General features: G+C 39.7%; 1 protein-coding gene across 4 annotated transcripts in view; it reads right to left on the bottom strand.

The window, feature by feature from the left end:
• Positions 1–1,216: 1,216 nt before the first annotated feature.
• Positions 1,217–25,712, bottom strand: part of LOC132142378 (fibronectin-like) — a 34,476-nt gene continuing 9,980 nt past the window's right edge. For 2 of the 4 annotated variants that reach the window (XM_059552192.1, XM_059552194.1), the window contains 28 exons: positions 25,139–25,417; positions 24,713–24,976; positions 24,510–24,604; positions 23,915–24,083; positions 22,802–22,888; positions 20,248–20,439; positions 18,725–19,003; positions 18,120–18,308; positions 17,929–18,018; positions 17,555–17,821; positions 17,359–17,475; positions 17,078–17,251; positions 16,822–16,977; positions 16,570–16,683; positions 16,033–16,332; positions 15,738–15,925; positions 15,358–15,445; positions 15,086–15,268; positions 14,674–14,763; positions 13,726–13,914; positions 13,516–13,605; positions 12,098–12,225; positions 11,842–11,980; positions 11,592–11,753; positions 2,373–2,498; positions 2,182–2,288; positions 1,935–2,024; positions 1,217–1,816 (listed from right to left, as the gene is read on the bottom strand). In XM_059552192.1, coding sequence (XP_059408175.1) covers positions 1,739–1,816; positions 1,935–2,024; positions 2,182–2,288; positions 2,373–2,498; positions 11,592–11,753; positions 11,842–11,980; positions 12,098–12,225; positions 13,516–13,605; positions 13,726–13,914; positions 14,674–14,763; positions 15,086–15,268; positions 15,358–15,445; positions 15,738–15,925; positions 16,033–16,332; positions 16,570–16,683; positions 16,822–16,977; positions 17,078–17,251; positions 17,359–17,475; positions 17,555–17,821; positions 17,929–18,018; positions 18,120–18,308; positions 18,725–19,003; positions 20,248–20,439; positions 22,802–22,888; positions 23,915–24,083; positions 24,510–24,604; positions 24,713–24,976; positions 25,139–25,417 — 4,430 coding nt within the window. In that variant the 3' untranslated portion in view covers positions 1,217–1,738. The remainder of the gene's footprint in view (positions 1,817–1,934; positions 2,025–2,181; positions 2,289–2,372; positions 2,499–11,591; positions 11,754–11,841; positions 11,981–12,097; positions 12,226–13,515; positions 13,606–13,725; positions 13,915–14,673; positions 14,764–15,085; positions 15,269–15,357; positions 15,446–15,737; positions 15,926–16,032; positions 16,333–16,569; positions 16,684–16,821; positions 16,978–17,077; positions 17,252–17,358; positions 17,476–17,554; positions 17,822–17,928; positions 18,019–18,119; positions 18,309–18,724; positions 19,004–20,247; positions 20,440–22,801; positions 22,889–23,914; positions 24,084–24,509; positions 24,605–24,712; positions 24,977–25,138; positions 25,418–25,712) is intronic. The other 2 variants (XM_059552193.1, XM_059552195.1) reach the window with 2 other exon arrangements.

Genomic DNA, 25,712 nt, shown 5'->3' with positions numbered 1-25,712 from the left:
TTAATACGACTGACTTTATATTAAATGTGAATCTAACATTGAAAGTTAATGTGATATAAATATTACTACTAATCTTTCATTGTTCAGAAAGAGAGCAAATAACATTTACATTATTAAAGATAATTTTCACTGACAGTCTAGATTTCAATCACTCTCAGAAACTCCCATTAAAATCACTGAAACTGTTAACACTGTGAAATCAATATCTTAATTAAAGATTCGTACACACATCTGCACTTTGTTGTTTCTGCGAGAGAATTCGCCAGAAAGAGGTATTCAGTCAGTGAGCGAGTGAAGGAAGCACCGGGATTTTAGCGATGACTCATCTGAACGCCTCTGATTGGCCAATGCTTTAATAAGCTCAAAAGAATCATGTGTGATTTGTTATAATGCGCAGCGCTGTATAAACGCATCTATCTCTGGCTAGCGCCAGCAAGCAATCACAGATCTGAATTTAGCAGCTGATAATATGACTCGCTGAACGTACTTGCAGCAGTGTGATTGTATTAAAATTAATAAAATCTTAATCGGCTATTTTTTTGTCTTTTGGAAGCTGCATTCAACTTGACTCCCCTCTGTTATAAGCCACACACGTACAACAAACTAATGTCACAGTGGTATCGTGTACTGTAATCGAATGTAGCCCAAGTTATTACCTGTTAAACAGTAGACAGCACACGCGGTGTTCATCTAATAAGGATCTCCATCGCTAGCAAATAATAACCTTTGCAGATTTCAATTCAGTGCAGTTCCAGCCACGTTTTCAACGCTCTTTCTGTTCTTAAACGTTACAACTCCGAGTGAACCACTTCAGACGCTCAGCGCGTGCGGCAGGGAACTGAACGACTCATTCAAACTGATTCATGAACCAATTCACTCGTTTGCCAATTGGTTTGATCAAGCCTTTGAACAGAATTGACTCAAAAGAATGAATCATTCGCGAATGGGCATCGCTCATTGCCCAGAGAAAAGTAGACGGCGCGTTTGGAATAAACTGAAGCATTATAACATTTATTGCATTAAGATAAAGTAACGAGAGGAGCGTCGCCCACAGTAACGAAGTAAAAGTACAGATTTTCCCCCAAAAAATTACTCAAGTAAGAGTATAAAGTACCCATCTTTAAATATACTCCGAAAATTATTCGTTACCCCAAAAAATTACTCAAGTAAATGTAACGAAGTAAATGTAACTCGTTACTACCCACCTCTGATAAATACAATTTGTCATGAGTTTCTATACAATCCAAACACTTCTGAATGAAGTGGAAAAGTAGTCAGAGAATTTAGATTTTTTTTTATCAATCTAAAAACAGTGCTGACTCTAATCAATGAGCCATATTTAAAAAAAAAAGGCTTTTTATATAAAAAACAAATTGAGACTTGATATTTGGTACATCAGTGTACCACCAGTAGTGCTCCAACATTCTTATAAAACAGTGCTTATATTTCCTACTTTCTCATGTTTGCCCATTATCAATTTAGAAAGACTGAAATCCTCTGATAATGGCAAAGGAGTTTTTTTTATAAATTTAATTCAATTATAAATGAATCCAGCTGTTGCTATGGCATCATAAGAGCAGCTGTAAAGCAGCAGCTGGATGGCAGTGGAGATGTGGTAACAAACAGGGAGGTTTTAAGGCAGTATGTGATTAGTACATTCTCCTATAACAACATGTCTTATTTCATATCCCGAGTAAAATATTAGGGGGCAGAAGGCCATGGTGCAGTTCGAACAGTTTTACTCTTGGGGTTTGGCATTGGCCACAGCATCTGCAAGAAGCTCAGGTCGGAGACATTCGATGGGGCATTGAATGTTCTGGAAGACGAAGGGAAATGTTATAAAATATTTATCTGCATACATCCAAATATGTAAGAGATGTATTGATGCAATGCACATTTGTTGATGCAATGAACAAAAAATGACATATACTCACCACCCTGAGACCGGTGTTTAAGCGGATGGGCTTCAGCATGTCAGAGCTTATCTCTGCACCAGGCCTTCTGCAGTTCTCACAGCGCCAACCCTGAGGAGCAGCACATACACAATGCATTCCAATCATACCCAAGCATATGACTTTGAAACACCCTCTTTGAATCTCCTTTTAGTTCAAGTGTTTTAAAAAATACCTTTTCTAACGGTTTTGAATAGTTTCTTCTATAATTTGTCAATTCTGTTCTTACCTGCTGTCCTCCATAGCATGTGCATGTGCAAATGGCCCCCAAGTATTCTTTCTGCCACTGGTTTCCGACCTGGTACATCTTTCTGTTATCGTAACATACGGATGCATCTATAACAAAATGCAAGAATTTTAATTCCACTGATTGGAAAAAGCTTTACTAGTACATAGTGTCTGTTGAGAAGAAGCACTTACGAGGTTCACACTTGAACTCTCCTTTGCCATTGCCCAGGCAAGTGCAGCTCATCAAGTGACCATTTTCTGCCCGTCTGTCCCACTTTTCACCAATGCGGTAGTTATTTCCATTGTCGTGACACCATTCTATGTAAAGATGTAAAAATGGTATTTAGAGTGGAAACACTCATACAGAATAAAGGATCATCTTTATGGTGCCCAACCCTGTTCCTGGAGATCTACCATCCTGCTAAATTCAGCTCCAACCCTGATTCAATCCACACTTAAACAAGATGATTAATCTCTTCAGTAGCACTTGATAATTAATGACAGCTGTGTTGGTGCAGGAAACTTAAAGGAACGCTCCACTTTTTTTGAAACTATGCTAATTTTCCAACTCCCCTAGAGTTAAAACAGTTGTGTTTTACCGTTACTACATTCTCATTCTGGCGTAATTATCAAGGAACCTTACTGCTGTACCATGGGTGCAGTGATATTATGCAGCACCTGAAATTAGTCCCCAGCTAGTTTATCTACAGTCGTGGCCAAAAGTTTTGAGAATTACATAAATATTAGTTTTCAAAAAGTTTGCTGCTAAACTGCTTTTAGATCTTTGCTTCAGTTGTTTCTGTGATGTACTGAAATATAATTACAAACACTTCATATGTTTCAAAGGCTTTTATCGACAATTACATGACATTTATGCAATCAGTATTTGCAGCGTTGGCGCTTCTTTTTCAGGACCTCTGCAATTCGACTGGGCATGCTCTCAATCAACTTCTGGGCCAAATCCTGACTGATAGCAACCCATTCTTTCATAATCACTTCTTGGAGTTTGTCAGAATTAGTGGGTTTTTGTTTGTCCACCCGTCTCTTGAGGATTGACCACAAGTTCTCAATGGGATTAAGATCTGGGAAGTTTCCAGGCCATGGACCCAAAATTTCAACATTCTGGTCCCCGAGCCACTTAGTTATCACTTTTGCCTCATGGCACGGTGCTCCATCGTGCTGGAAAATGCATTGTTGTTCACCAAACTGTTGTTGGATTGTTGGAAGAAGTTGCTGTTGGAGGGTGTTTTAGTACCATTCTTTATTCATGGCTATTTTTTTGGGCAGAATTGTGAGTGAGCCCACTCCCTTTGGATGAGAAGCAACCCCACTAGGGTTGGGTATCGAGTGGAACCGGGACTAGCTTTGCGATTTCCCGGTATCGTTCAAAAGTTTTAATTTCGATTCCTAGTTTCGATTCCTAAAGCTTAAAAGAAAGAGAAAAAAAAAGTTTCAATTCACAGTCCGCCCGGCGCCGACCGGAAGAAGAAACCGCTGAACACTAACGAAGAAGCGTCCACCGGAAGTTTTGGTATAACGAGCGATCGAACATGGACAGCGTGCGTCGGCGGTCCAAAGTGTGGCTTCACTTTTCAAAACAAAATGAAATCTCGGCAAAATGCAACATTTGCAGCAAGATTGTTTCGTGCATAGGAGGGTGCATGTCGAACATGATAAAGCACCTCCGATGTCATGGAGTGCAAGTAAATGTGTGCCCTGTATTTGACGCGCTGCGCCGACCGTCCTCTGCTGCCTCTTCCTCTGGCTCCGACCCCCAGCCTGGCACCGCAGTGACTACACTGCAGTCCGAATCCGGTAAGTAAAACAATACATACAAAAAATAATATGTCTTGCGCCAACATTGAGGCAGCTAACAAATTAGCCCACGTATTTTTTCATAGACAATTTACAACCTGAGATTGCTACAGTTAGCCAGGCTGATGACTCCAGGACTCCGCGATGTGCTGAGCCTAACATTACTCCGTTCACCATAGCGGCAAGGGGGAAGATCTCAGTGCAACAAAAGGAAGAGTGCCACAGAAAGGTCACTGCACACATTGTGAAAAGGCTGCATCCCTTTTCAGAGTTGGAATCACCAACATTTAGGTTTGTTAAGCAATAACGATAATGCTAAGCTAATTGATACTGAGCTAGTATAACATGCGCCTAGCGTTTCATAACATGTTTGTTTATGTTTGCAGGGACATGGTGAAATCTCTAAACCCAAAATACACACCACCTTCTAGGGATTACATTTCAAACACATTAATCCCATCGTGGTACAAGGTTGAGAAGTCAAACATTATTACAGAGCTCAGTGAAGTCAGCGCTGTTGCACTCACATGTGATGGCTGGAGTAGCATCACACAGGACCACTACCTCACCATCACAGCACACTACATAGAAGAGGGCAAAATGCAGCAAAAAGTGCTAAAAACAAAGGCTGTGTACAAAGCACAGACCGGTTGTGTTGTTTCAGAGGAAATTAGTGATGTTCTGTCAGAGTTTGGCATATCTGATAAAATTGTAGCAGTCACCGTAGATAATGCTGCCAACATGGATGTGGCTATTAAGCGCCTGCAATTTGTAAAACTGTGCTGTTTCGCCCATACAATACATTATACATTAATACATTAATACAATACATTAATTTAGCAGCACAAAGTCTATACTCCCTAAATTCAGTGAGTCAGTGGGTGGCCAAGGTCCGAACTATTGTTGTGTGGTTAAAGAGGTGCTCAATGGCCAAGGTGGTTCTCAAAGAGAAGCAACAACTTCTACGTAAGTCAAAGTTCACTTTGTTTAACTGTTGTGCATTGACAGTGACACGTAATGACTTCATATGTCTGATCTATCTTATTATTATTTTTGAGCTCTGCAGTACTACAGTATTTGAATACAATTGTACAAAAGTATTGTTTGTCTCCTAGGATGAAAAAGCATCTGTTATATGACTTAAAAAATTGATGTTATTGTTTTTGTCAGAGCTGCCCCAACACTCACTCGTTCTTGACGTGAGAACACGGTGGAACTCTCTGTACCTAATGCTGGAGAGATTCACAGAGCAGTACCCTGCAATTCAGGCAGCCAGCTTGGATCAACGGCTGAGAAAAAATATGGATAGGGACAGGTAGCGATAGATAGAAAAGTTCAGACAAAAAATGCCAGTACACACAAAATATGAATTCAAAGAACCGTATGAGTGAATGTGCTAAATCTGCTAGGGAGTGCATATGTTAGGTGTTTTGTTAAGAAAAAAATATAATATTTTTATTACTCCAATCTATGTGTTCTTAATTCTTTAACATACAGACTTGCTCGGCTAACTGAGGAGGATTTTAGGAAAGCTGAAGACTTCATCAACCTGATGAAGGTGCTCTACACCTCAACACTCTGCGTGTCCTCCGAAAAAAGTCCCACATGCGGAGAGATTCTGCCTATCCTCAAAAAGCTTGAGGCACACCTGGCTGTAAAAGAGGGAGACACAGTCTTTGTGTCAAGTCTTAAAAAGCAGGTTTGGGCAAACCTATCTAAGCGCTACCAGGTAAGTGACTGAGGCAGGGCACCTGGAAAGAAATTGTTCTAGAATAGAAATATCCTGTGGCTTAAAAACACGTGTTTTGCAGAATGATGAGATCAGGAACTTTCTCCAAGTGGCCACTGCGTTGGATCCACGCTTTAAACATAAATTGGATGATGATGACACCATCTGGGACCAGATCCAGAGAAATCTGATTGAAAAGGTGAAATGTCATTCATGCACACAACTGTCATTTTCAGCTATTAAAATCTAAATGCTAATTATGTTCTTTGTAGTCAACAGAGGAAGACGGTGGAGCTGATGGGTACACCATGCATTCTGAGAATGAGGATGAGCAGGAGAGTGTAAGTGTACAATAGCTGATACCATATAGGTTTTCAATTTAAATAATGATCATGCCTTTAATGGAGGTTTTCCCTTTTTTGTGATAATACTGATGAACCTTTTGTTTTGTTTTTTAGCAACAGCCTCCCTGCAAACTGCCCAGGAAGACTCCACTGGAGGAACTGTTTGCTGAGGAAGAGGCACAGAACATAGTGTCACAGCAGAGCTCCATGTCCATCAAGAAACAAGTGGAGAGAGAGCTGCAGATATACAAGGAAGTTCCACTGGTCATTATGTCTGATGACCCTGCTGCATGGTGGTGTAACCAACAAAAGACTTATCCTTTGCTGTCAAATCTTGCTTTCTCTTATTTATGTGTTCAAGCGTCATCTACTCCGAGCGAACGTGTTTTCTCCACAGCAGGAGATACAATTTGTCCAGAACACTCACGCATCCTGCCTGAGAAAGCAGATATGATAAGTTTCTTGAACAAGAACTGTTTCTGATTTTATACTGTACCTACTGCTAATCTGGACTGAGTTTTAAAAGTTGTCTCTAATAGTTTATTTTCTATTCTGCACCAGGTTAGCCCATCAGTGGGAGCAAGGTAATGTTTAAGTACCTGCAGTATCATACACTGTTATGTGTAAATGTTTGTGAGGTTTTCAAAAATAAAGCTCTCTTGAGGAAAGTGTACCCCTGTGAAAATATATTCATAATTAATAATATTTATATAATATTCAAGTTCATAGATTTGATATTTATATTGTAGTTGAAAACAGCCCTGTGAGAAATTCTTAGTAAAGTTAATAAAAAGTAAAAAGTTCATATAATTCAAATTGATGGAGAAGGTCAGACTATTTTCTTCAGAAAGACAGTTGGTTAGCTAAGCTCATGTAAAATATCTTAAACTTTTTTTTGACCCTGCCTCTTAAAAGAATCGGAATCGAGAATCATTGGGAACCGGAATCGAAACAAGGAATCGGAATCGGACTCGAAATCGTTCAAATTTAAACGATACCCAACCCTAAACCCCACACATGAATGGTGTCAGGATGCTTTACTGTTGGCATGACACAGGACTGATGGTAGCGCTCACCTTTTCTTCTCCGGACAAGCCTTTTTCCAGATGCCCCAAACAATCTGAAAGGGGCTTCATAGGAGAATATGACTTTGCCCCAGTCCTCAGCAGTCCATTCACTATACTTTCTGCAGAAGATCAATCTGTCCCTGATGTTTTTTTTGGAGAGAAGTGGCTTCTTTGCTGCCCTTCTTGACACCAGGCCATCTTCCAAAAGTCTTCGCCTCACTGTGCGTGCAGATGCGCTCACACCTGCCTGCTGCCATTCCGGAGCAAGCTCTGCACTGGTGGCACTCCGATCCCGCAGCTGAATCCTCTTTAGGAGACGATCCTGGCGCTTGCTGGACTTTCTTGGACGCCCTGAAGCCTTCTTTACAAGAATTGAACCTCTTTCCTTGAAGTTCTTGATGATTCTATAAATTGTTGATTTAGGTGCAATCTTAGTAGCCACAATATCCTTGCCTGTGAAGCCATTTTTATGCAACGCAATGATGGTTGCACGCGTTTCTTTGCAGGTCACCATGGTTAACAATGGAAGAACAATGATTTCAAGCATCACCTTCCTTTTAACATGTCAAGTCTGCCATTCTAACCCAATCAGCCTGACATAATGATCTCCAGCCTTGTGCTCGTCAACATTCTCACCTGAGTTAACAAGACGATTACTGAAATGATCTCAGCAGGTCCTTTAATGACAGCAATGAAATGCAGTGGAAAGGTTTTTTTGGGATTAAGTTAATTTTCATGGCAAAGAAGGATTATGCAATTCATCTGATCACTCTTCATAACATTCTGGAGTATGTGCAAATTGCTATTATTAAAAACTTAAGCAGCAACTTTTCCAATTTCCAATATTTATGTAATTCTCAAAACTTTTGGCGACGACTGTAGTTGCAGCAATAGCAGAGTTGCTGGGGACTATTTTCAGGTGGTCCATAATATCACTGCGGCTGAATGGATTAGAAAACTATAAAACTCAACTGTTTAACTCTAGGGGAGTTGGAAAATTTGCCTATTTTCAAAAAAGTGGGGTGTTCCTTTAAGTCTGCAGGTAGGTAGTGGTAGCCTGACTACGTTAGACTTCATACTTCCGGGCTAAGGTATTGGGGCTGAATCCGAAATCACCCCATTACCCTCATTAACTATTTCCTACATTAGGCAATTAATACAGTTCTTTAGGAGTAAATGAAAATGAGTGACTGAATTTGAACACTGAGTGCACCAGAAGGGCTTTTGCATATTTTGTGTTTGCTGTTTAATAATCATTTGAAACTGGCATATTGGCAGCTCCAGTAGTAAGATGAAAGTATTTATTGTGAACTCTGTTATGGAAACTATGTATAAAACCTAATTAAACAATTAAGTAATACATTTTTTACCAGTCTTATATTATGCTGTATGAGACGAGCGCTTTGTCAAATGAATGGATGGATGATTCAGCTGTGGTTGCCATCTTCTGGTGAAATGTGGCAATTCATTCATTGCATGACTCTCATAGTGCATTATGGGCATTCTCTAGCCCTTGAGCATACATCAGTTGAACACTTGTTATTGCTGTAGGATTGAGTAAGTGAACTCCATAATATCCAATAAGGTTTTAGATACCTAAAGCAACAAGCATTTGCAGGAATTTATGATAAATATTGGTCATTGTGTGCATGTGACAATCTCCACAAATGTGGCTTGTATGGGAGTGTTGCAAGAAATAAGACACTTGTCAAGAAAGGCCATGTGCAGTCACGACTTGGCTTTGCTGAAACACACTTAGAATATTCTGAGGCAGATGTGACTAAAATTGAATTATTTGGCCTCAACACCAAACAATATACAGTCGTGGCCAAAAGTTTTGAGAATTACATAAATATTGGAAATTGGAAAAGTTGCTGCTTAAGTTTTTATAATAGCAATTTGCATATACTCCAGAATGTTATGAAGAGTGATCAGATGAATTGCATAGTCCTTCTTTGCCATGAAAATTAACTTAATCCCAAAAAAACCTTTCCACTGCATTTCATTGCTGTCATTAAAGGACCTGCTGAGATCATTTCAGTAATCGTCTTGTTAACTCAGGTGAGAATGTTGACGAGCACAAGGCTGGAGATCATTATGTCAGGCTGATTGGGTTAGAATGGCAGACTTGACATGTTAAAAGGAGGGTGATGCGTGAAATCATTGTTCTTCCATTGTTAACCATGGTGACCTGCAAAGAAACGCGTGCAACCATCATTGCGTTGCATAAAAATGGCTTCACAGGCAAGGATATTGTGGCTACTAAGATTGCACCTAAATCAACAATTTATAGGATCATCAAGAACTTCAAGGAAATAGGTTCAATTCTTGTAAAGAAGGCTTCAGGGTGTCCAAGAAAGACCAGCAAGCGCCAGGATCGTCTCCTAAAGAGGATTCAGCTGCGGGATAGGAGTGCCACCAGTGCAGAGCTTGCTCAGGAATGGCAGCAGGCAGGTGTGAGCGCATCTGCACGCACAGTGAGGCGAAGACTTTTGGAAGATGGCCTGGTGTCAAGAAGGGCAGCAAAGAAGCCACTTCTCTCCAAAAAAAACATCAGGGACAGATTGATCTTTTGCAGAAAGTATAGTGAATGGACTGCTGAGGACTGGGGCAAAGTCATATTCTTCGATGAAGCCCCTTTCCGATTGTTTGGGGCATCTGGAAAAAGGCTTGTCCGGAGAAGAAAAGGTGAGCGCTACCATCAGTCCTGTGTCATGCCAACAGTAAAGCATCCTGACACCATTCATGTGTGGGGTTGCTTCTCATCCAAGGGAGTGGGCTCACTCACAATTCTACCCAAAAACACAGCCATGAATAAAGAATGGTACCAAAACACCCTCCAACAGCAACTTCTTCCAACAATCCAACAACAGTTTGGTGAAGAACAATGCATTTTCTAGCACGATGGAGCACCGTGCCATAAGGCAAAAGTGATAACTAAGTGGCTCGGGGACCAGAACTTGTGGCCAATCCTCAAGAGGTGGGTGGACAAACTCCAAGAAGTGATTATGAAAGAATGGGTTGCTATCAGTCAGGATTTGGCCCAGAAGTTGATTGAGAGCATGCCCAGTCGAATTGCAGAGGTCCTGAAAAAGAAGGGCCAACACTGCTAATACTGACTCTTTACATAAATGTCATGTAATTGTCGATAAAAGCCTTTGAAACATATGAAGTGCTTGTAATTATATTTCAGTACATCACAGAAACAACTGAAACAAAGATCTAAAAGCAGTTTAGCAGCAAACGTTTTGAAAACTAATATTCATGTAATTTTCAAAACTTTTGGCCACGACTGTACAGATATCTGTATCTGGCAGAAATCCAATAAAGCTCGCCACCCAAATAACCCCATTCCTACAGTAAAGCATGAAGTTGGTAATAGCCTGTTATGGGATGGAGTAAAATAATGCATGGGGCAAAATACTGTGAAATTATTGATGATAATCTGCTGCACTCTGCCAGAAAATGTGTCAATGGGAAGAAGGTTTACCTTCCAACATGACAATGACCCAAAGCACACAGCAAAACTGACCACACAGTGGTTAAAGGAGAAAGGCCTAGTAGAGCCCAGACTAAAACCCCATTGAAAATCTGTGAAGGACCAAAGTCCATAAAAACAGTCACCATCAAATTTAATCAAACTTGAGCTGTTCTGCAAAGAAGAGTGGGCAAATATTGCAAAGATGTGCAAAGTTAGTAGAGACACATGCCAACAGAATATATGCTGTAATTAAAGCAAAATACAGACACAAGGGGGTGATCCTTTTTTACCAACTCAGTGATTGTTTTTTTTTTTGTCTTTTGACATGTTCGAATTATACAGTATTCACTTGGAAAACTTGCAGAAGTTGCACTTAATAAATATAACTTGATAAATCAAAAAGTGTGTCTATCGTCATTTCAGGCTGCAAAGCAACAAAATGTGATTATATTAAAGGGGATCATTCTTTCCTATACCAACTGTACATGAAGAGGAGTGGTTTTCAACCTGTGGGCTGCGGTGGTATTGCAGATGGGCCGCCAAGTACTATTAAAATAAATAATAATTTTGTTCATTTATGTAAAAATGTCTAAGTCATAACATAACATAATTTCATATATATATATTTAAATAACAAAAATAAATATTAAACTGTAACTATGCTTCCACTATTCGAGCTCGCTGATTAGTTTAAGAATAAACCACCAATTTATCTTAGATATTTTTGCTATTTTGATATTTATTTAAACAACAGTTGTCCCAAGTGGTGCCAGCCCCAGTTATTTTCTGTTTGTTGCCAGTTCATTCAATAAAGACTAAGTTATTAACCCAACAATAGCAGGGTCAGTTATTTTTTGCAGTGGGCCGCGCAAACATATGTGTTTGGTTGTGTGGGCTGCGAGTAAAAAAGGTTTTGGAATCACTGATCTACAGGATAAAATCCACCATTTAATTTTCAGTTGTGAAGTTACTCACTTGAAGAGTCACATCTGAAATGCCCACTTCCCAAGCCAAGACATTTGCACCAGAGTTTGAAGCCAGTGTCAGACATACGCTCCCATTCCTGTCCGACATCATAGTAAGTTGCTGTGAAGGTGTCATAACATGAGTCCTTGCTAGATGAAACATCTCCTGGAACTGTTGATTTAAAAAATAAAGAAACATTAAGACAGGCATCATTAGAATGTGCATTTTGAGCTTTCATCAATGTTCATTGATCCTTGACCTGTGTTTCCAGCGGTGATCATTTCCTCCAAAATTTTGTGTTTGAGGGCTCCCTTCAAGGCCTCCACAATGACATTATAAGAGGCACCAGAGGTCAGACCAATCAGGGTGGCACTTGTGGATGTATCTGGCACATGCATCTGCAAAAGTAGAAAGGGTATATCTGAAAATAAGTGTAAGGTGATAAAGGAAGTTTTGGGTAATTTTTCTTTTGTGTTGATCTAAAAATGTCCTGTAAATCCTTCCCAGTTCCTGACCTGAAACATCTTCTCATCTGGATGGGTAATGGGCTGACAGGACACCAGGTAACCAGAACTCTGCTGGTAGGGCTGCCATGAGATGGTGGTTTGGGTTTGGGCCTCTTGGGGTCTTCCAGTCTTGTCGTCTGGAAAACCAAAAGGATGGCCATCGCCAGGTCTCTCATTTACATGAATAATTTGAGGCACACGACTTCCATCGGGTCCCACCTTGGGGATGTAGACTAGGGTCTCCCCAACTTGAGGCATATAAGGTTGGGTTTGGTTAGGTTGAGGGACTGGTTGACGATGTTGAGGCTAGTAGCCTCTGTTGAGTTGATTGGGCTGATTATTGAATTCTGTGTATTCCACATGCTGCCCATGCTCATTAGTTGAGTCATGCCCAGTGGGACCCACTACATGAACTCTATTGTCAGGCTCAGGCACATCCAGCTTGTCTGAGCCACCATGATGGGGCAGACTGGGCAGATCGGAGGTAAGCTCTGGGCGGGAAAAAGTGTTAAAAGCAGAGGGCAGCATGTAGAGAGGCAGCCACAGTTGCATCTACCAGCCAGTAAGGTACTAAAGATTCAGTCAAGTAATGATCGTACTTGCTGATATCTTTTTAAAGGGAAGTGGATCCAAGAATTTTCTTAAAATTCATCAATGTTTTACAATTAAACATGGATGAGGATGTGCATTATATTGGTTATATCAGCTGATTTACAGTCTGGATATCAAACTAAACACATTCAAGTTTCCGTCCTCAGCTGTGACAAGCTGGTTGTTGGATGTTTGTTTGCTGCCCATTATGAAATCTAATTTGTCCAAAATTCCAATCGCAACTCTGTTTAAACATCAAATATGTTCCAATTGGTTGTGGTTTTGTAATATTGTTATTGTCATTTTTTTCCATCATGTTTGGTTTGGAAATGGTGATTCAGAAGATTCAGTTTTAAAGAAAACATTGGTGAAAGTCTTGACTAGTATGTGTAGTGATGGGCGAGCAGTCCAATCAGTTTGGTGCATCAATTAAGCAACATTAAATGCAATTTACATCCGTTTTGCATTTCAGTTCTGAGTGCATTTTATCAAAAAAAGCCAAGCAGTGTAAAATCTGTCAATATGGCCAAGTGTACTAGTGAAATTCAAGCCAGCGCAATATCAAGCTTTTATAAAATCCAGTGTAGGCTAGTTAGGCTTACTGCTGTGTGCTGTATCTATGCTCTGTCTATTTCAGTTGCTACTGCAGTAGTAGCCAACATGCTTGCAAACCACTTTTTCGTTAGCTTGTACCATTCAGGAACAAATCATAAGGGCATAGACCTAATGCTTAATATGTGAATTAACATTGTATATTTATCCATTAATCAGACACTTTTATCCAAAGCGACTTACATATGAGAAAAATCTCTATTTTTATATGAAAAAATACTTACGAGTTGTGGCTGTGCCAACCAGTGGTGCGCTTCTCTGGTTATTCAGTAGGGCTATGATCTTTATGATGTATTCGGTGTCTGGTTTCAGACCTGTTGGTAAATTATCAAAATATGGTGACATAGTGCATTATAAATTTTGTTTTACAAGCCTATTTACCAATATTTATGTATACCATAACTGGGTATAATGTGATGCATTCTGGGTCTTACCAGTGATGGTAGCATAGTTTTGGCCAGTATTAGGGCGTGGTATAAGCTCACGAGGTGAACCACCTGATTCTTCATAAGTGATGTAATATCCTGTAATGTGTGTTGGTGGGGCTTGCCAAGTGAAGGAGATGGAATTGGGTGTCAGCGAAGTGAACTGGAGGTTAGTTGGAGACTGTACAGCTGGCTGAGCTGTGATGATATATAAGATAAAAAGGTTAAAGGGATACTCCACCCTAAAATGAGTATCATACCCCTATGTCTTTCTAAACCCGTAAAAGCTGAGTTTGTCTTCGGAACACATTTTAAGATATTTTGGATGAAAACCAGGAGGCTTGAGACTGCCCCATAGACTGCCAAGTAAATAACAGTGTCAAGGTCCATAAAAGATATGAAAAGTCGTCGTCAGAATGCTCCATCTGTCATGGACACAGAAGAGCATACGCAGCACGGTGATATGGAGTGACACAGAGGAGACTGTTGACAAAGGAATTATTGAATAAAGTTGTTATTTTTGTTTTCTTTGATTACAAAAAGTGTTCCCGTTGCTTTATATAACCCCAATTGCATGTCTGATGGCAGATAGAGTATTCTGACGACAAATTCATACTTTCCAGGAACTTGACACTGTTATTTACTTGGCAGACTGCCATAGACTGGCATACTTGGCAGTCTATGAGACAGCCTCAAGCCTTCAGGTTTTCATCCAAAATATCTTAAATTGTGTTCCGAAGACGAACAAAGCTTTTACGGGATTGGAATGACATGGTTACATTAATTAAGTGATTAATGACAACATTTTAATTTTGGGGTGGAGTAACCCTTTAAGGTCACACTGGTAAATTTAAATCAGGTTTATTTTTTTTATTTATTTATTTTTCCCAGACTTATTGCATTAGCATTTATAAAGTATATTACTTTTTCCACATGGGCAGATTTTCTTAGTGGTACCTGTGTTTACAGTCAGTGTGAAAGGAGGGCTTCGATTATTTCCATTCAGTGTGTACATGTTGACCACATACATGATGCCTGGCTGCAAACCTAAGGTATGGAATACATTTCTTTCAACAAACAACACTACTTCCAACATGGTTAAAAAAGTTATAAAAAAATATTTTGTGAGTTTATCCAGACAAACAGGAAGCATCATTTACAATAATCTACTATGGTGATAGATTTTAGACACTTCTGTGGTGGTAATGCCATGGTACTCTTTGAAGAAACTGAATACAGTATACCATGGAAGTTCATAATAACAGAGTTGTTTACATATTGAGTAAACAGTGGCTAATTTAGTGGCTAACATTAATGTTTAAACAGATGGTCAATAAGGGGGTTAGCTATGGATTGTACAATAACTTACCAGTGACAACATAGGTATGACGGTCAGCAGGAATAGTTTGCCTGATGATGGGGTTGCCTCCATTTTTGGGTGTGGCTTCAATAAGGAAACCTGTCATTGGCTCATTATTGACAACACGCCATGTGAGGGTGAATGAAGTGTCTTTAACATCAGTGATATGGACTCTGTGAGGAGGGGTTATATCTGTGGAGTTAATGAAATGATAGTTTCCATTTAATACAAAGAAAGTACTAAAAATTACTCTAATGTGAAAATATGGAAAACTGACTTACTGTCAGCGGTGGTGATTTCGCCAGTGAGAGGTGAACTGCTGTCTAAACCTCTCAGTGCGTAGACATGAACCTCATAAGCGGTGGCAACCTAGAAGTAAACAACAGATATTTAGACCAGAGATGGCAAGTCATAATTCGTTAAAATAGCTACCATACCTGGACTCCTTTGCTTAAAACTTGATTTAAACAAAATTAAAATGTAGAAACCAAAAAGTCAGTTATCCTATATTTACGGCATGGTTCTCTTGTGAAATTGCAGAATTCTGCTGTCAATTATCTTTGTATAATTATCATTAAACAATATTGTTTTACACATTTGTTTAATTTGTGCTTACAAAGCTTAAATGTATTCATAAAGTGCAAGGCAGTAGACATATTACCATGAGCCCAGGCACTAAGACTTGTGTGGAGTCTGGTGCAACATTCATTTCTTTGGCTGGTGCATGCTGATTCTTCGGTGATGCCACCACACGATAGCCAGAAAGTCTGGCATTGGGTGCATGCCACGCCACGACAAAAGAAGATGGACTAATGTCAAAGAACTGAATATTGGTGGGAGCAGGAACAGCTGGGAAAGGTTAAAGGATAAGAATCAGGACAGGTCCCCTCTAAGACTCAACCCTATTATCGAATTGAATAGCTTGAGAAGCTAAGTTGAATTCAGATGGGTCATACCAGTGGGCTGAGTCCCCTTACGGGTAGTTTGCTGAGTTCCCTCAAGAGTACGCACTGGGTAACGTCCTTTCATGGGAATGACTTTAATATAGTACATTGTTCCTGGGCGTAGACCTCGTAGAACCACACTGTTATCACGACCACTTAGGGCTGGTTGGTACTCTCTTTCTCCCTCCTTTGGATTAGAGTACAGAACCCTGTAGGAGGTCACTCCTGGAACCCGTGTAACATCCCATGTCACAAGCATAGAGGTGGAGTCCACATCAGAAAAGGTAAGATCTCTTGAATGCTGCAAACTTGCTAGAGAGTTGGAAGGAGAGAGTTAAGGGAGAATGTATTGGGTGGTGTGGCATAATGCCTAAACTAAGAAGCCAACTAAGAAGGTTGTTTGTTCAAGCCCCATAAAGGAATAACAATGAATTATAATAATTGAGCAAGTCCTTAAGTCCAAGTTGTTACAGTGGACAACTTAGAACTGAACTATGATTTTAAAAATTAAAAAGCTAGGTAGTTTAAAAAAATAGAAAAATAACTAACCTGTTGTAGCTTTCTTGACCACTGGGGTGCTCTCTCCTTCTTGGCTGAGAGCAATCACATTAATTGTATACTCCACTGTGGGCACCAAGCCGCGTATGGTCATTTCTGTACGCTCTGAATAAGGTAAAAAAAAAAAAAAAAACAGATTAGTTTTTATAAGTCCAAGTACTGAAACAGTTCTTCCAAATCAGCTTCGATGTTGTGATTACGAATAAAAGCTGAGAAAAAGGTAAAGAGCAAGACATGTCTCACCAGGGCCAACCAGCTCAGAGAATGTAGGACCTTGCCCACCCTTCGGCATCCCTGTTACTCTGTAGCCTGTAATGGGGCCTCTAGCTGGGCTCCAGCGGACAGTCAAGGCATTGTCTTGAATATCAGTTACATCTAAATCTGAAGGGGATTGAACATCTGAGAATGGAGAAAAAACAATATAGTCACAAAGAAATATGTGGTAAGCTAATGGTCAGAAACTATAATAGATACATATGTCTTGAGCACGAGTGCTTACTTCCCCCTGCAGTCCTGTGTGTGATGATGACTGGTGTGCTGGAGGCTGGGCTGTCCCCTCTGCCCGTCACAGCATACAGTGTGATGGTGTAATCAGTGTCTGGACGCAGGCCCTGGATGGTGGCAGTGGACTGTGTTCCTGGAACAGTGAACTCTCTGGGTGCATCTCTTTCACCTGAGGATCATTGAGAAGGAATCAACTGCATTTACAAGCTCAAGTGAACATACAGCAACAGAACACAACACCACACCATAAAACCACTGCAAAACCATTCGTCATACCGGTTTCACCATGTGTGATCTTATAGTAGCGTACAGTGACTGCAGGGGCGTCCCAGGAGATCGTGATGCTAGTGGGAGTGGAGGACGTCACAGCTAGGTCAGTGGGAGCATTAGAGACTACAGGAAGAAACAAGAGTCACATCATGTTACCTCACAAAGATGAACAAAACAAATCTTACATTTTCTAACTTCTCACCAGTTGCTTGTGTTCGAGTAAGTGGTAGAGACTCTTTATTGCCACTGACAGCATAAATATAGACTGTGTACTCCGTCTCAGGGGCCAGGTCCACCAGTGTAAAATAATTTCTCGTCGGGGGAAGTCTCTCGTTTTTAGTGTGCCCACCACTGGTTGGCTGATAGCGTAGGCGGTAACCAGTAATGACGGCACGTGGGGTCATCCAGTGTACGGTAAATGAGTTGGTGGAGACATCCGAGAAGTCCAGATTTGTTGGGGAGTCCAAATCTGTGTGTATGATGGGAACAAAATCAAGTGGAGAAACTGACAGATCAGAACAGAGAGTGGTCAGAAAACTATCAATTGAATACCATTTCTTATATCCAGATACATACTTGTCTTCTGAACACCAGTTACAGGTTCACTTTCTCTGTCGTCATACACGCACACTAATTTCACCAGATACTCTGTGTTTGGCAGCAAGTCTAAATCGAGAAAATTCAGAATCAGGAAGTAAAATGTGTTTGGACTGTAAGAAGCACATGGATGAAATGAACTTTGAATGAAAGCATTAGTAAACCCTTACTCTGAAGGAGGAAGCTGTTGGTGCCACCTCCTACATTGACTTCCTGAGTGTCATCGTCATTTTTTGTGGGATGGTAGCGGATGACAAAGCGACTAATTTCAGATGGCTGAACAGAAGGTGCAGTCCATGACACAAGCATTGATTCTGAGCCCACCTCAGCAAAGTTCAGGTTTGTGGGGGCTGGAATAGCTTAACAAGAGGAGATTGAGAGACAATAATGTCAAATGAAAAGTCAAAAGTTTGTCAGCATAAAAATAAATAGCTAAGAAGTATGTTATTTCACCTTTTTTGTTAACATGAAAAAGGAATACAATAAAAACAAACAATATGATACCCCACCAAGTGGAAGTTATCATAATGCATTCTCAAAGAATGCAAATAACGAACATACTCCCAGAAATGCATCAATATTCTAAAGTAAGAAGACCATTTATTCCAAAAAGTAATCTTGGATAGGTGGACTAGGAAGTAATCAAATGAAGTGGCTTGAATAAATGATGGTTGAGGGATGATGGTCTCAGCCTCTCATTTACATCCATATTCTCCATTCCTTTCCCTTTTCTTTTACCCCACACTCTGAAATGTAACTATGTAGGATAAATCACCAGTTTGGGTTTGCTGTGTGATCACCAAGGGCACACTCTCCGCCTCATCTGTAATGGTGGACACACTGATGTCATAATTGATGCCTGGCTCCAGTCCACGAATGGTATAATAGCTGACGGAGGAGTTCACCACATCCTCAAAAATAGGAAAACTCTGGTCGGCTGTAACAACTGTAATATGGTATCCAGTAACTGCCGGGTAATTAAGTGGGGTCCATCTAATTCCAATTGTGGTATCCGTGAAATCAACAAAGCTGAGATCACCCACCTTGGGCACATCTTTAATCAGTTAACAAAGTTGCATTTATGGGAAAGAGAGAGAGAAGACAAGACACACAGAAGCAGTGTCAATGACTAATTAAGATAAGAAGCAATTTATTGTTCTCATGCCATCAGTGCAAAAAACTGCTAATAGCTAATCATCAGAAGACATGCACACAATAATGGGAAATAAACAGGCTTTCGATTTGAATCAGTCATACTGCAAAAAAAGAGAAAGCATCAAGCACCAACTTTTCTAGCAATTATCAAATTCTATAGATATTTTCAAACATTAAAAAAGTGAAACAGCCATGCTTATTGAGAATTATACAATTATTTCATGATGCACAAACAGATGAACAAACCAAGGATTTATTGGAAAAAAGAAATTACTGGATTTTCTGAAAAGTTACATTTTATAATATATTAAATGCAGCTTTCTTTATGGATATTTGCAGGATACATGTGATGGCAACAAGAGTAGAAGCAGGATTATATGGTGTAGTAGATATAGCTCAAGGATAGAGACTGAGCTTAAGGCTGAAGACTGGTAGCATTTTGGAGTCCTATGAGTTTGTATGCCACGAGTTATCACCATTGTGGCCTTGAGCACTAACTTATAGAAGAACATGGAGGTTTGGCTACCACATTACGTCTTGTGGGAATAACTTGATGTCTAGAGGTGCTTGTTGTTCCTATTCAGTGCTTGTTTGTTCCTTTAATGACTTCTTAGCCTTCTATTTAACAATAGCAAAACTGAAGTCTATATCAGAGGAAGTCATGTCTCGGTTGGGTTTAATACCTGATATATTTAACTATATATTATACTATATATTATACTATATTTAACTTATGATAGGTTTACTAGCTAGTTGCCGTTTAACTGTCCATTATTGGTGCAATGGCTGGGTCTATTTCTAGTAATAATATAAGCAGAGCAAGTTACGATTACCATGACAAAGCTGATTATAACAATACCTGTTGGCTTGACTTGATATTTCAGATACATACTTGTGATCAACAGCCTATTATTCATATATACTTTTAAAGCAACAATTGGCACTCACATACGCCAAACTGAACACTGCTTTACAAAAATGTTTTAGGCTAGGTGTCTTCAAAAAGTAAATTTCTAAATCTGTATATCGATAATCAGGTGATTCTCTGGATCAGTCATGGTGGTCTTGATCCAGCAGAGCATGGATTGAACTTACCTTTAGGTTTGTTATTATTGTACATGTTGACTACAGGTGGAGTCTTACCTTGCATAATGGTGGCTGAGACAGGCTCACTCTCCAGGTGGTTTTTAACAGTATAGACACTGACATTGTATTCAACGCCAGGACTCAGGTTTTCAAGGGTACATGAGGTTTCATGCCCTCGAACAAACTCCTCTAGAGTATTTCCACGCTGCCCATTGACTGGTGTGCACGCCACTCTGTAGCCAGTGATATCTGAAGAGGATAAAGGGTATTTTGCAAGTATAAAAAAGATACCATTTGTATATAATGTAGCTTCTTCAAAGAATACAATGGTATTGTCCAATAAACTATGTTTTATATATATATATATTTTTTTTATATTGTAATTAGCAAGGCATTGTAACGGATATGCAGTTCATCGATTTATTGGTTCTGAACTAATGAATCACGGTTCGTTGAATCTAAAACAATGCAAACCCAAAGCTTGTAGATTTTGAATTCAGGCATATAAACCCAACTCTCTCTAAACTAAATGCCTGGCGCCAGCCTGGCTGGATTTAAATTATTTACGACATTCTGGACGAGAAATTCCACAGTCGCGTGAGCAGCCTCAAAGGAGAAACGAAACACCCACATTCCTAAACACACACACAAACTTTTCTTTACGCTCTTTATGTAAGTCCTTAATAAGATGTTTTTTTTTTATAGGTTTGTGTGTTGCATAAAGTGGTTAATCCTGTTAGGCGAGGATTATAAATTGCTGACTTGTAAATTGCAAATGTTTTTGGAATGAATGTTCTCACAAAGAGTCATGATTCTGTAACCCTACTCCTGACCAGCTCATAAAACTTTATGATCCCACTGGGAAAACAGGACAGTTAAGCTAACTCTTAGGAAAGAGAATAGTACCCTTTTATTTTCTCAATGTATTCTAAATGTATTGAGTATTGCCTTTTTGTGCACTAGATGTTTCCCCACATAAATTGGAGTATCTGCAGTTTTATCGTGTGTTAATCAAACTTTAAATGTATGTAATTCTGCATATGAATGTAACGTCGTGTTTCTATCAGTTTTATATGTCATTTATGGTATCTTTCTAATCGTAAAAATCTGACTGTGTCGAATCTCGACGACAAATTACAAAAAGATGCATCGTTTCAGAAATACAATCTTTCTTAAGAAAAATGTTCAATTCTGTCAGCTAGAACTCACACGAGGGGGTGGTTCCCCAGAGACAAAGGAACGTTTTTCCCGCTTCAGATCGCGGACGTTCATTGGTTGTTCACGCAAACAGAGGCGTGAACCAGTCAAGCTATAAGAACTGACCCAGGAAGTTTCTCTCTCTCTCGCTTGTTCTTCTTGCTCTTCTTCGCGCTCTTGGTCCGCTCTTCTATCGCCGCTGATCTCAGCACGGCGGCTGAGAGAACAGCCTGTTCTCATGGCTCCCTCGGGAGCTTTCATCTCCGTTGTTTTCATTTCTTTTACTTACTAAGTTCCTCTCTACATTCATTGGAACTTTCAAATATTGCGCGATTCCGCAGCAGCTCCGGAAGACATGAAAGAACACGCCTAGCTACAAAGGACCACGCTCACATGCACGCTGGTCTGGCGAGTCACAAAGTGACCACATGCAAGTATCATTCTATATGGAGATTTAAATGCTGCTTAAAGTTTGTCTATTACCTTTTCAAGGTGATTTGATTCGTTGTTGTCTTTCAAGGGTTACTGTCTGTGAGTTTGCATAACTGAGCGCGTAATTCTGTGATCACGCCTAATTCTCTCACCTCTCTCTTTCTCTCTCCCTCATTTGGATTCCGTTATGTCTTGTACAAAGTTTACTGTCTGTATTGTCGTAAGCGTATTTACTCTGTGTGATTTGTAGTTAAAAACCAATTATTGCCTCTGTCTGAAACGCTCACATCACGAGTCAATGAAATGTCTGATCTTTAGCTACAAGCTCTTTACTTTTTAGTAACCGAAATTTCATAATGATAGGATAATGTTTTCATGGCCAGAGAATATTTTTCCTTGAATTATAAGAAGAGATAACTTTATTGAAAGTTGATAAGTTAATCTTACGGCCGTTTGCTGGACAAACCACTGTTTGATTTGCGGTAATTTACAGTAAGAGATATCACTATAATTGATATGAAGAATGGAATATTGACATATTAATGAGTAAATTACAGTGCCCTGTAATGAGTTATTGATATATACAAATTTACCTATTTTTCATCTTCAATAATTTTTATGTAACTGTCATATGAGATATATATATTAATCATATTCCTGATTAATTATTAAAATTCCCTATATATCATTTGAGTTAATTATAATGTACAACCCAGTGTGGCTACAGCATAAAAGTACATACAAACAGTTATTATTAAATGCACTTAATGTAATAAACATCACAAACAGATGAAAGATAAGCAAACAGACAAAGAAAAATGGGAGAAAAGGATGACTTGAAGAACAGATAATTCCCAAAATGGGACAAAATTAACCCGAATGTTTGAAAAGGGCACATACACATACAGCCTACATAAATAGACCACCAGCATGCTTCAAAGAAGGGGTGAACAAGGATATATAGTGTATAGTCAATATTTACCTGGACTTTTGGTTCTGGTCCATCTGACATTGAGTTCACCAGTGACAGGGTTAGACACCACATTCAGGTCAGTTGGTGGGGATAGGGCTAATGTGACAGAGAAAAGAGGAGTTCAACATTAGAAAATGTACTTAGCATTTTGAGCCCTGTATTACCAGTGTTGGGAACGTTACTTTAAAAAAGTAATTAGTTATAGTTACTCACTACTTGTTCCAAAAAGTAACTGAGTTAGTAACTGAATTACTCTATAATAAAAGTAACTCGTTACCAGGGAAAGTAACTATTTGCGTTACTGTAAAAAAAAAAAAAAGTTGCTATATGTCAAAGTATTTTTTTTTTAGCAGTTTTCACAAGTCAGTTGAAATAAGTAGAACAGATAGGTGTTCGTACATAACTTTCGAGATTTATTGCACGTCAACAGACAGCAAGAGTTTTATCCTGCACTCTTTGTAAGAAAAGTGTTTTTGGCCACTAGCTTTGTAGATGCATGTGTCACACATTACATGCACGTTCTTGCCTTTGACTACAATGAATTTGAAGTAGTGCTTATATCTCCACCTTGAAAATGCCAACTTTTCATCGGATTGCTCCTGACTCGCCATTTCTGCTGCTGCTGCGAATCTCTGTGTAGCTGTTGCGTGTGTGTGACTGTGTGTGTTTGGCGCCGCTGGCGCGTGTGTGTAAAAACACTGGCTCTGATTGGCTACCATGAAACACATGAGTCTGCCTTAGCCAATCATAATCGCTTATCTCGTTATTAACCCACCTGCTCACTCACTGTGTGAGCCAGGGGTGCGTTCGGATTGCATATTAAATCAATGCATAGTAACGCACCGCATTTAACATTCAGTAACGTTAACGGCGTTGTAACGACGGGAAAAGTAATTAGTTAGATTACCCCGTTACTGAAAAAATAACGTCGTTACCTAACGCCGTTCTTTTAAACGCCATTATTCCAAACACTGTGTATTACAGGCTACAAGTGTCTGCATTAATATTATATTGAATCTCTTTCAGCAGAGATCTACCAGTAGCTAGTGTATCTAATAAAAAATAAAACTAAGCATTTGCATTCTGAAATCTTTAAAGCTTTCAGACAATGTCACAACTTACATGTCACAACTTTGTTTTTGATTGGGTTGCCATGCTTTCTGCCATTGAACAAGGGTTGCAAGCTGTAGATATACTCCGTTCCTGGAGTCAGACCAGAAATGTAAATAGTGCCTTCGCCAGAGGTCTTGTCTCTGGGAGCTTCACCACCTTGGCTGGGCCTCACGGACATCTGAGAAAAGGGCACATATTAATTTAATATACAGTATGACTCAAGTCAAAGAGTCAAAGAGAAAATACATGAGCTTCTTTTCTGGCAATGTAGAGGTAAAACCCTGGTGCAGGGTTAAAATGGAATATGTTTTTCGGAATATGATAGTTGAACAACAACTTTTCACTAGGGCAACCTAGTGTTCCATCTATGACCATTAATGACCAACATGGAGATGCTAGTACTCATTTAAAATCAGCTGCCATAAAAAGCTGGTGGGGGGGGGACACTTACGGTGATGTATTTCCAGCTCCTGAGAACAGTATGCAAACTCTATTAGGTGCCATCCAATATGTAATATTTACAATTTAGTTGCATTATTTTCACAAGGTTTACACAAGAAACTGCTAATGTGCAACCAGCAAATTCTAAATATAGTGTTTATACCCTGTAGCTGAATCGTGGTACTGGGGTCCAGGTAACAATAACAGCAATATCGGTGACTTCTGTGGTGAATTGAGGAGCTTTACCCGTTGGCTGAGCTGGTGAACAAAAACAAATAAAGAGGATATTCAAAACTGAGCACTACCAAATGAACACAGGAGAGCACCATTCTGTATTGTTTAAGAGAAAGGAGAGGGGTCACACACATGTTCTGAAGGCATCAGTGACACCCTCGCTGAGTGTGTTCCCTTGCTCTGAGTGCAGGGTGACTATGTACTCTGTGTCAGGCTGAAGGTCGCTGAGTTTGTATTGAGATTCATGGCCGGGGATCCTCAGCTGTTTGGAGCTGGAGCTGCCCGTGCTGATGAAGAGACGATAACCTGTAACCTGAGCTCTGGGGACAGACCAGATGACCAGAGCGCTTTCATCAGTGATATCAGTGAACTGCAGGTCAGTAGGGACATCAGGCTCTGAGGGACGAGAATGTTGACTAGATGTTCACACAAGAAATGTAGTGAAAAGCTGACCAAGATGGTGTGAACAGTATAATATAAATGTAACTATGTTACACATGAATCCAGCATCTTTTGTTAGTTGCATTTTAGAAAATGAATAGTTTAAATGTGACCAACTTGTAGATTTCTCCCCAACCAAAGGTTCGCTCTCCACTCCTCTGTTGACTGCATAAATATGGAAGCGGTAGAGTGTGCCCGGCTGCAGGTGTGTGAGTTCAGCATAAGCATTCTGCGACACAGGAAGCTGAAGGGGTCGCTGTGTCCGGCCATCTGTGCTTACGGGCGCAAAAGTTACACGGTATCCTGAGACCTCATTTGGAGGACCAGTCCAGGTTATGGTGATCTTGACATCGGTAACTTCATAAAATTGCAGGTCTGTGGGAGCTTGGATCTCCTCTGTTAATGAGATAGAAAGCAAAATTACAGAATTGCCTTCCAGTGCTTAACTACAAGGGGAGAATAGGAATTATAATTTAATGTAAACACAAGACTTCAGGCAAACTAGGATTAAGAGTGTTCAAATCCCTAACAATAAGTCAGAGAAATGATGATGCTTGATTTATCAAGTACTACTAAATATTTTAGTCAGGAATGTCTGTATCATCACTGCATACTTTTGTAGATTTCAAAAATAGTGCTCTATTAGCCTTAAGAGTGAAAAGCAAAATCATGCAAAGACTTATTACAGTTC

This window comes from Carassius carassius, chromosome 6, assembly GCF_963082965.1.
Source record: "Carassius carassius chromosome 6, fCarCar2.1, whole genome shotgun sequence".
Classification (NCBI taxonomy): domain Eukaryota; kingdom Metazoa; phylum Chordata; class Actinopteri; order Cypriniformes; family Cyprinidae; genus Carassius; species Carassius carassius.
The sequence above is the reverse complement of the archived record's forward strand: the minus strand, read 5'-3'. Positions and strand labels throughout refer to the sequence as shown.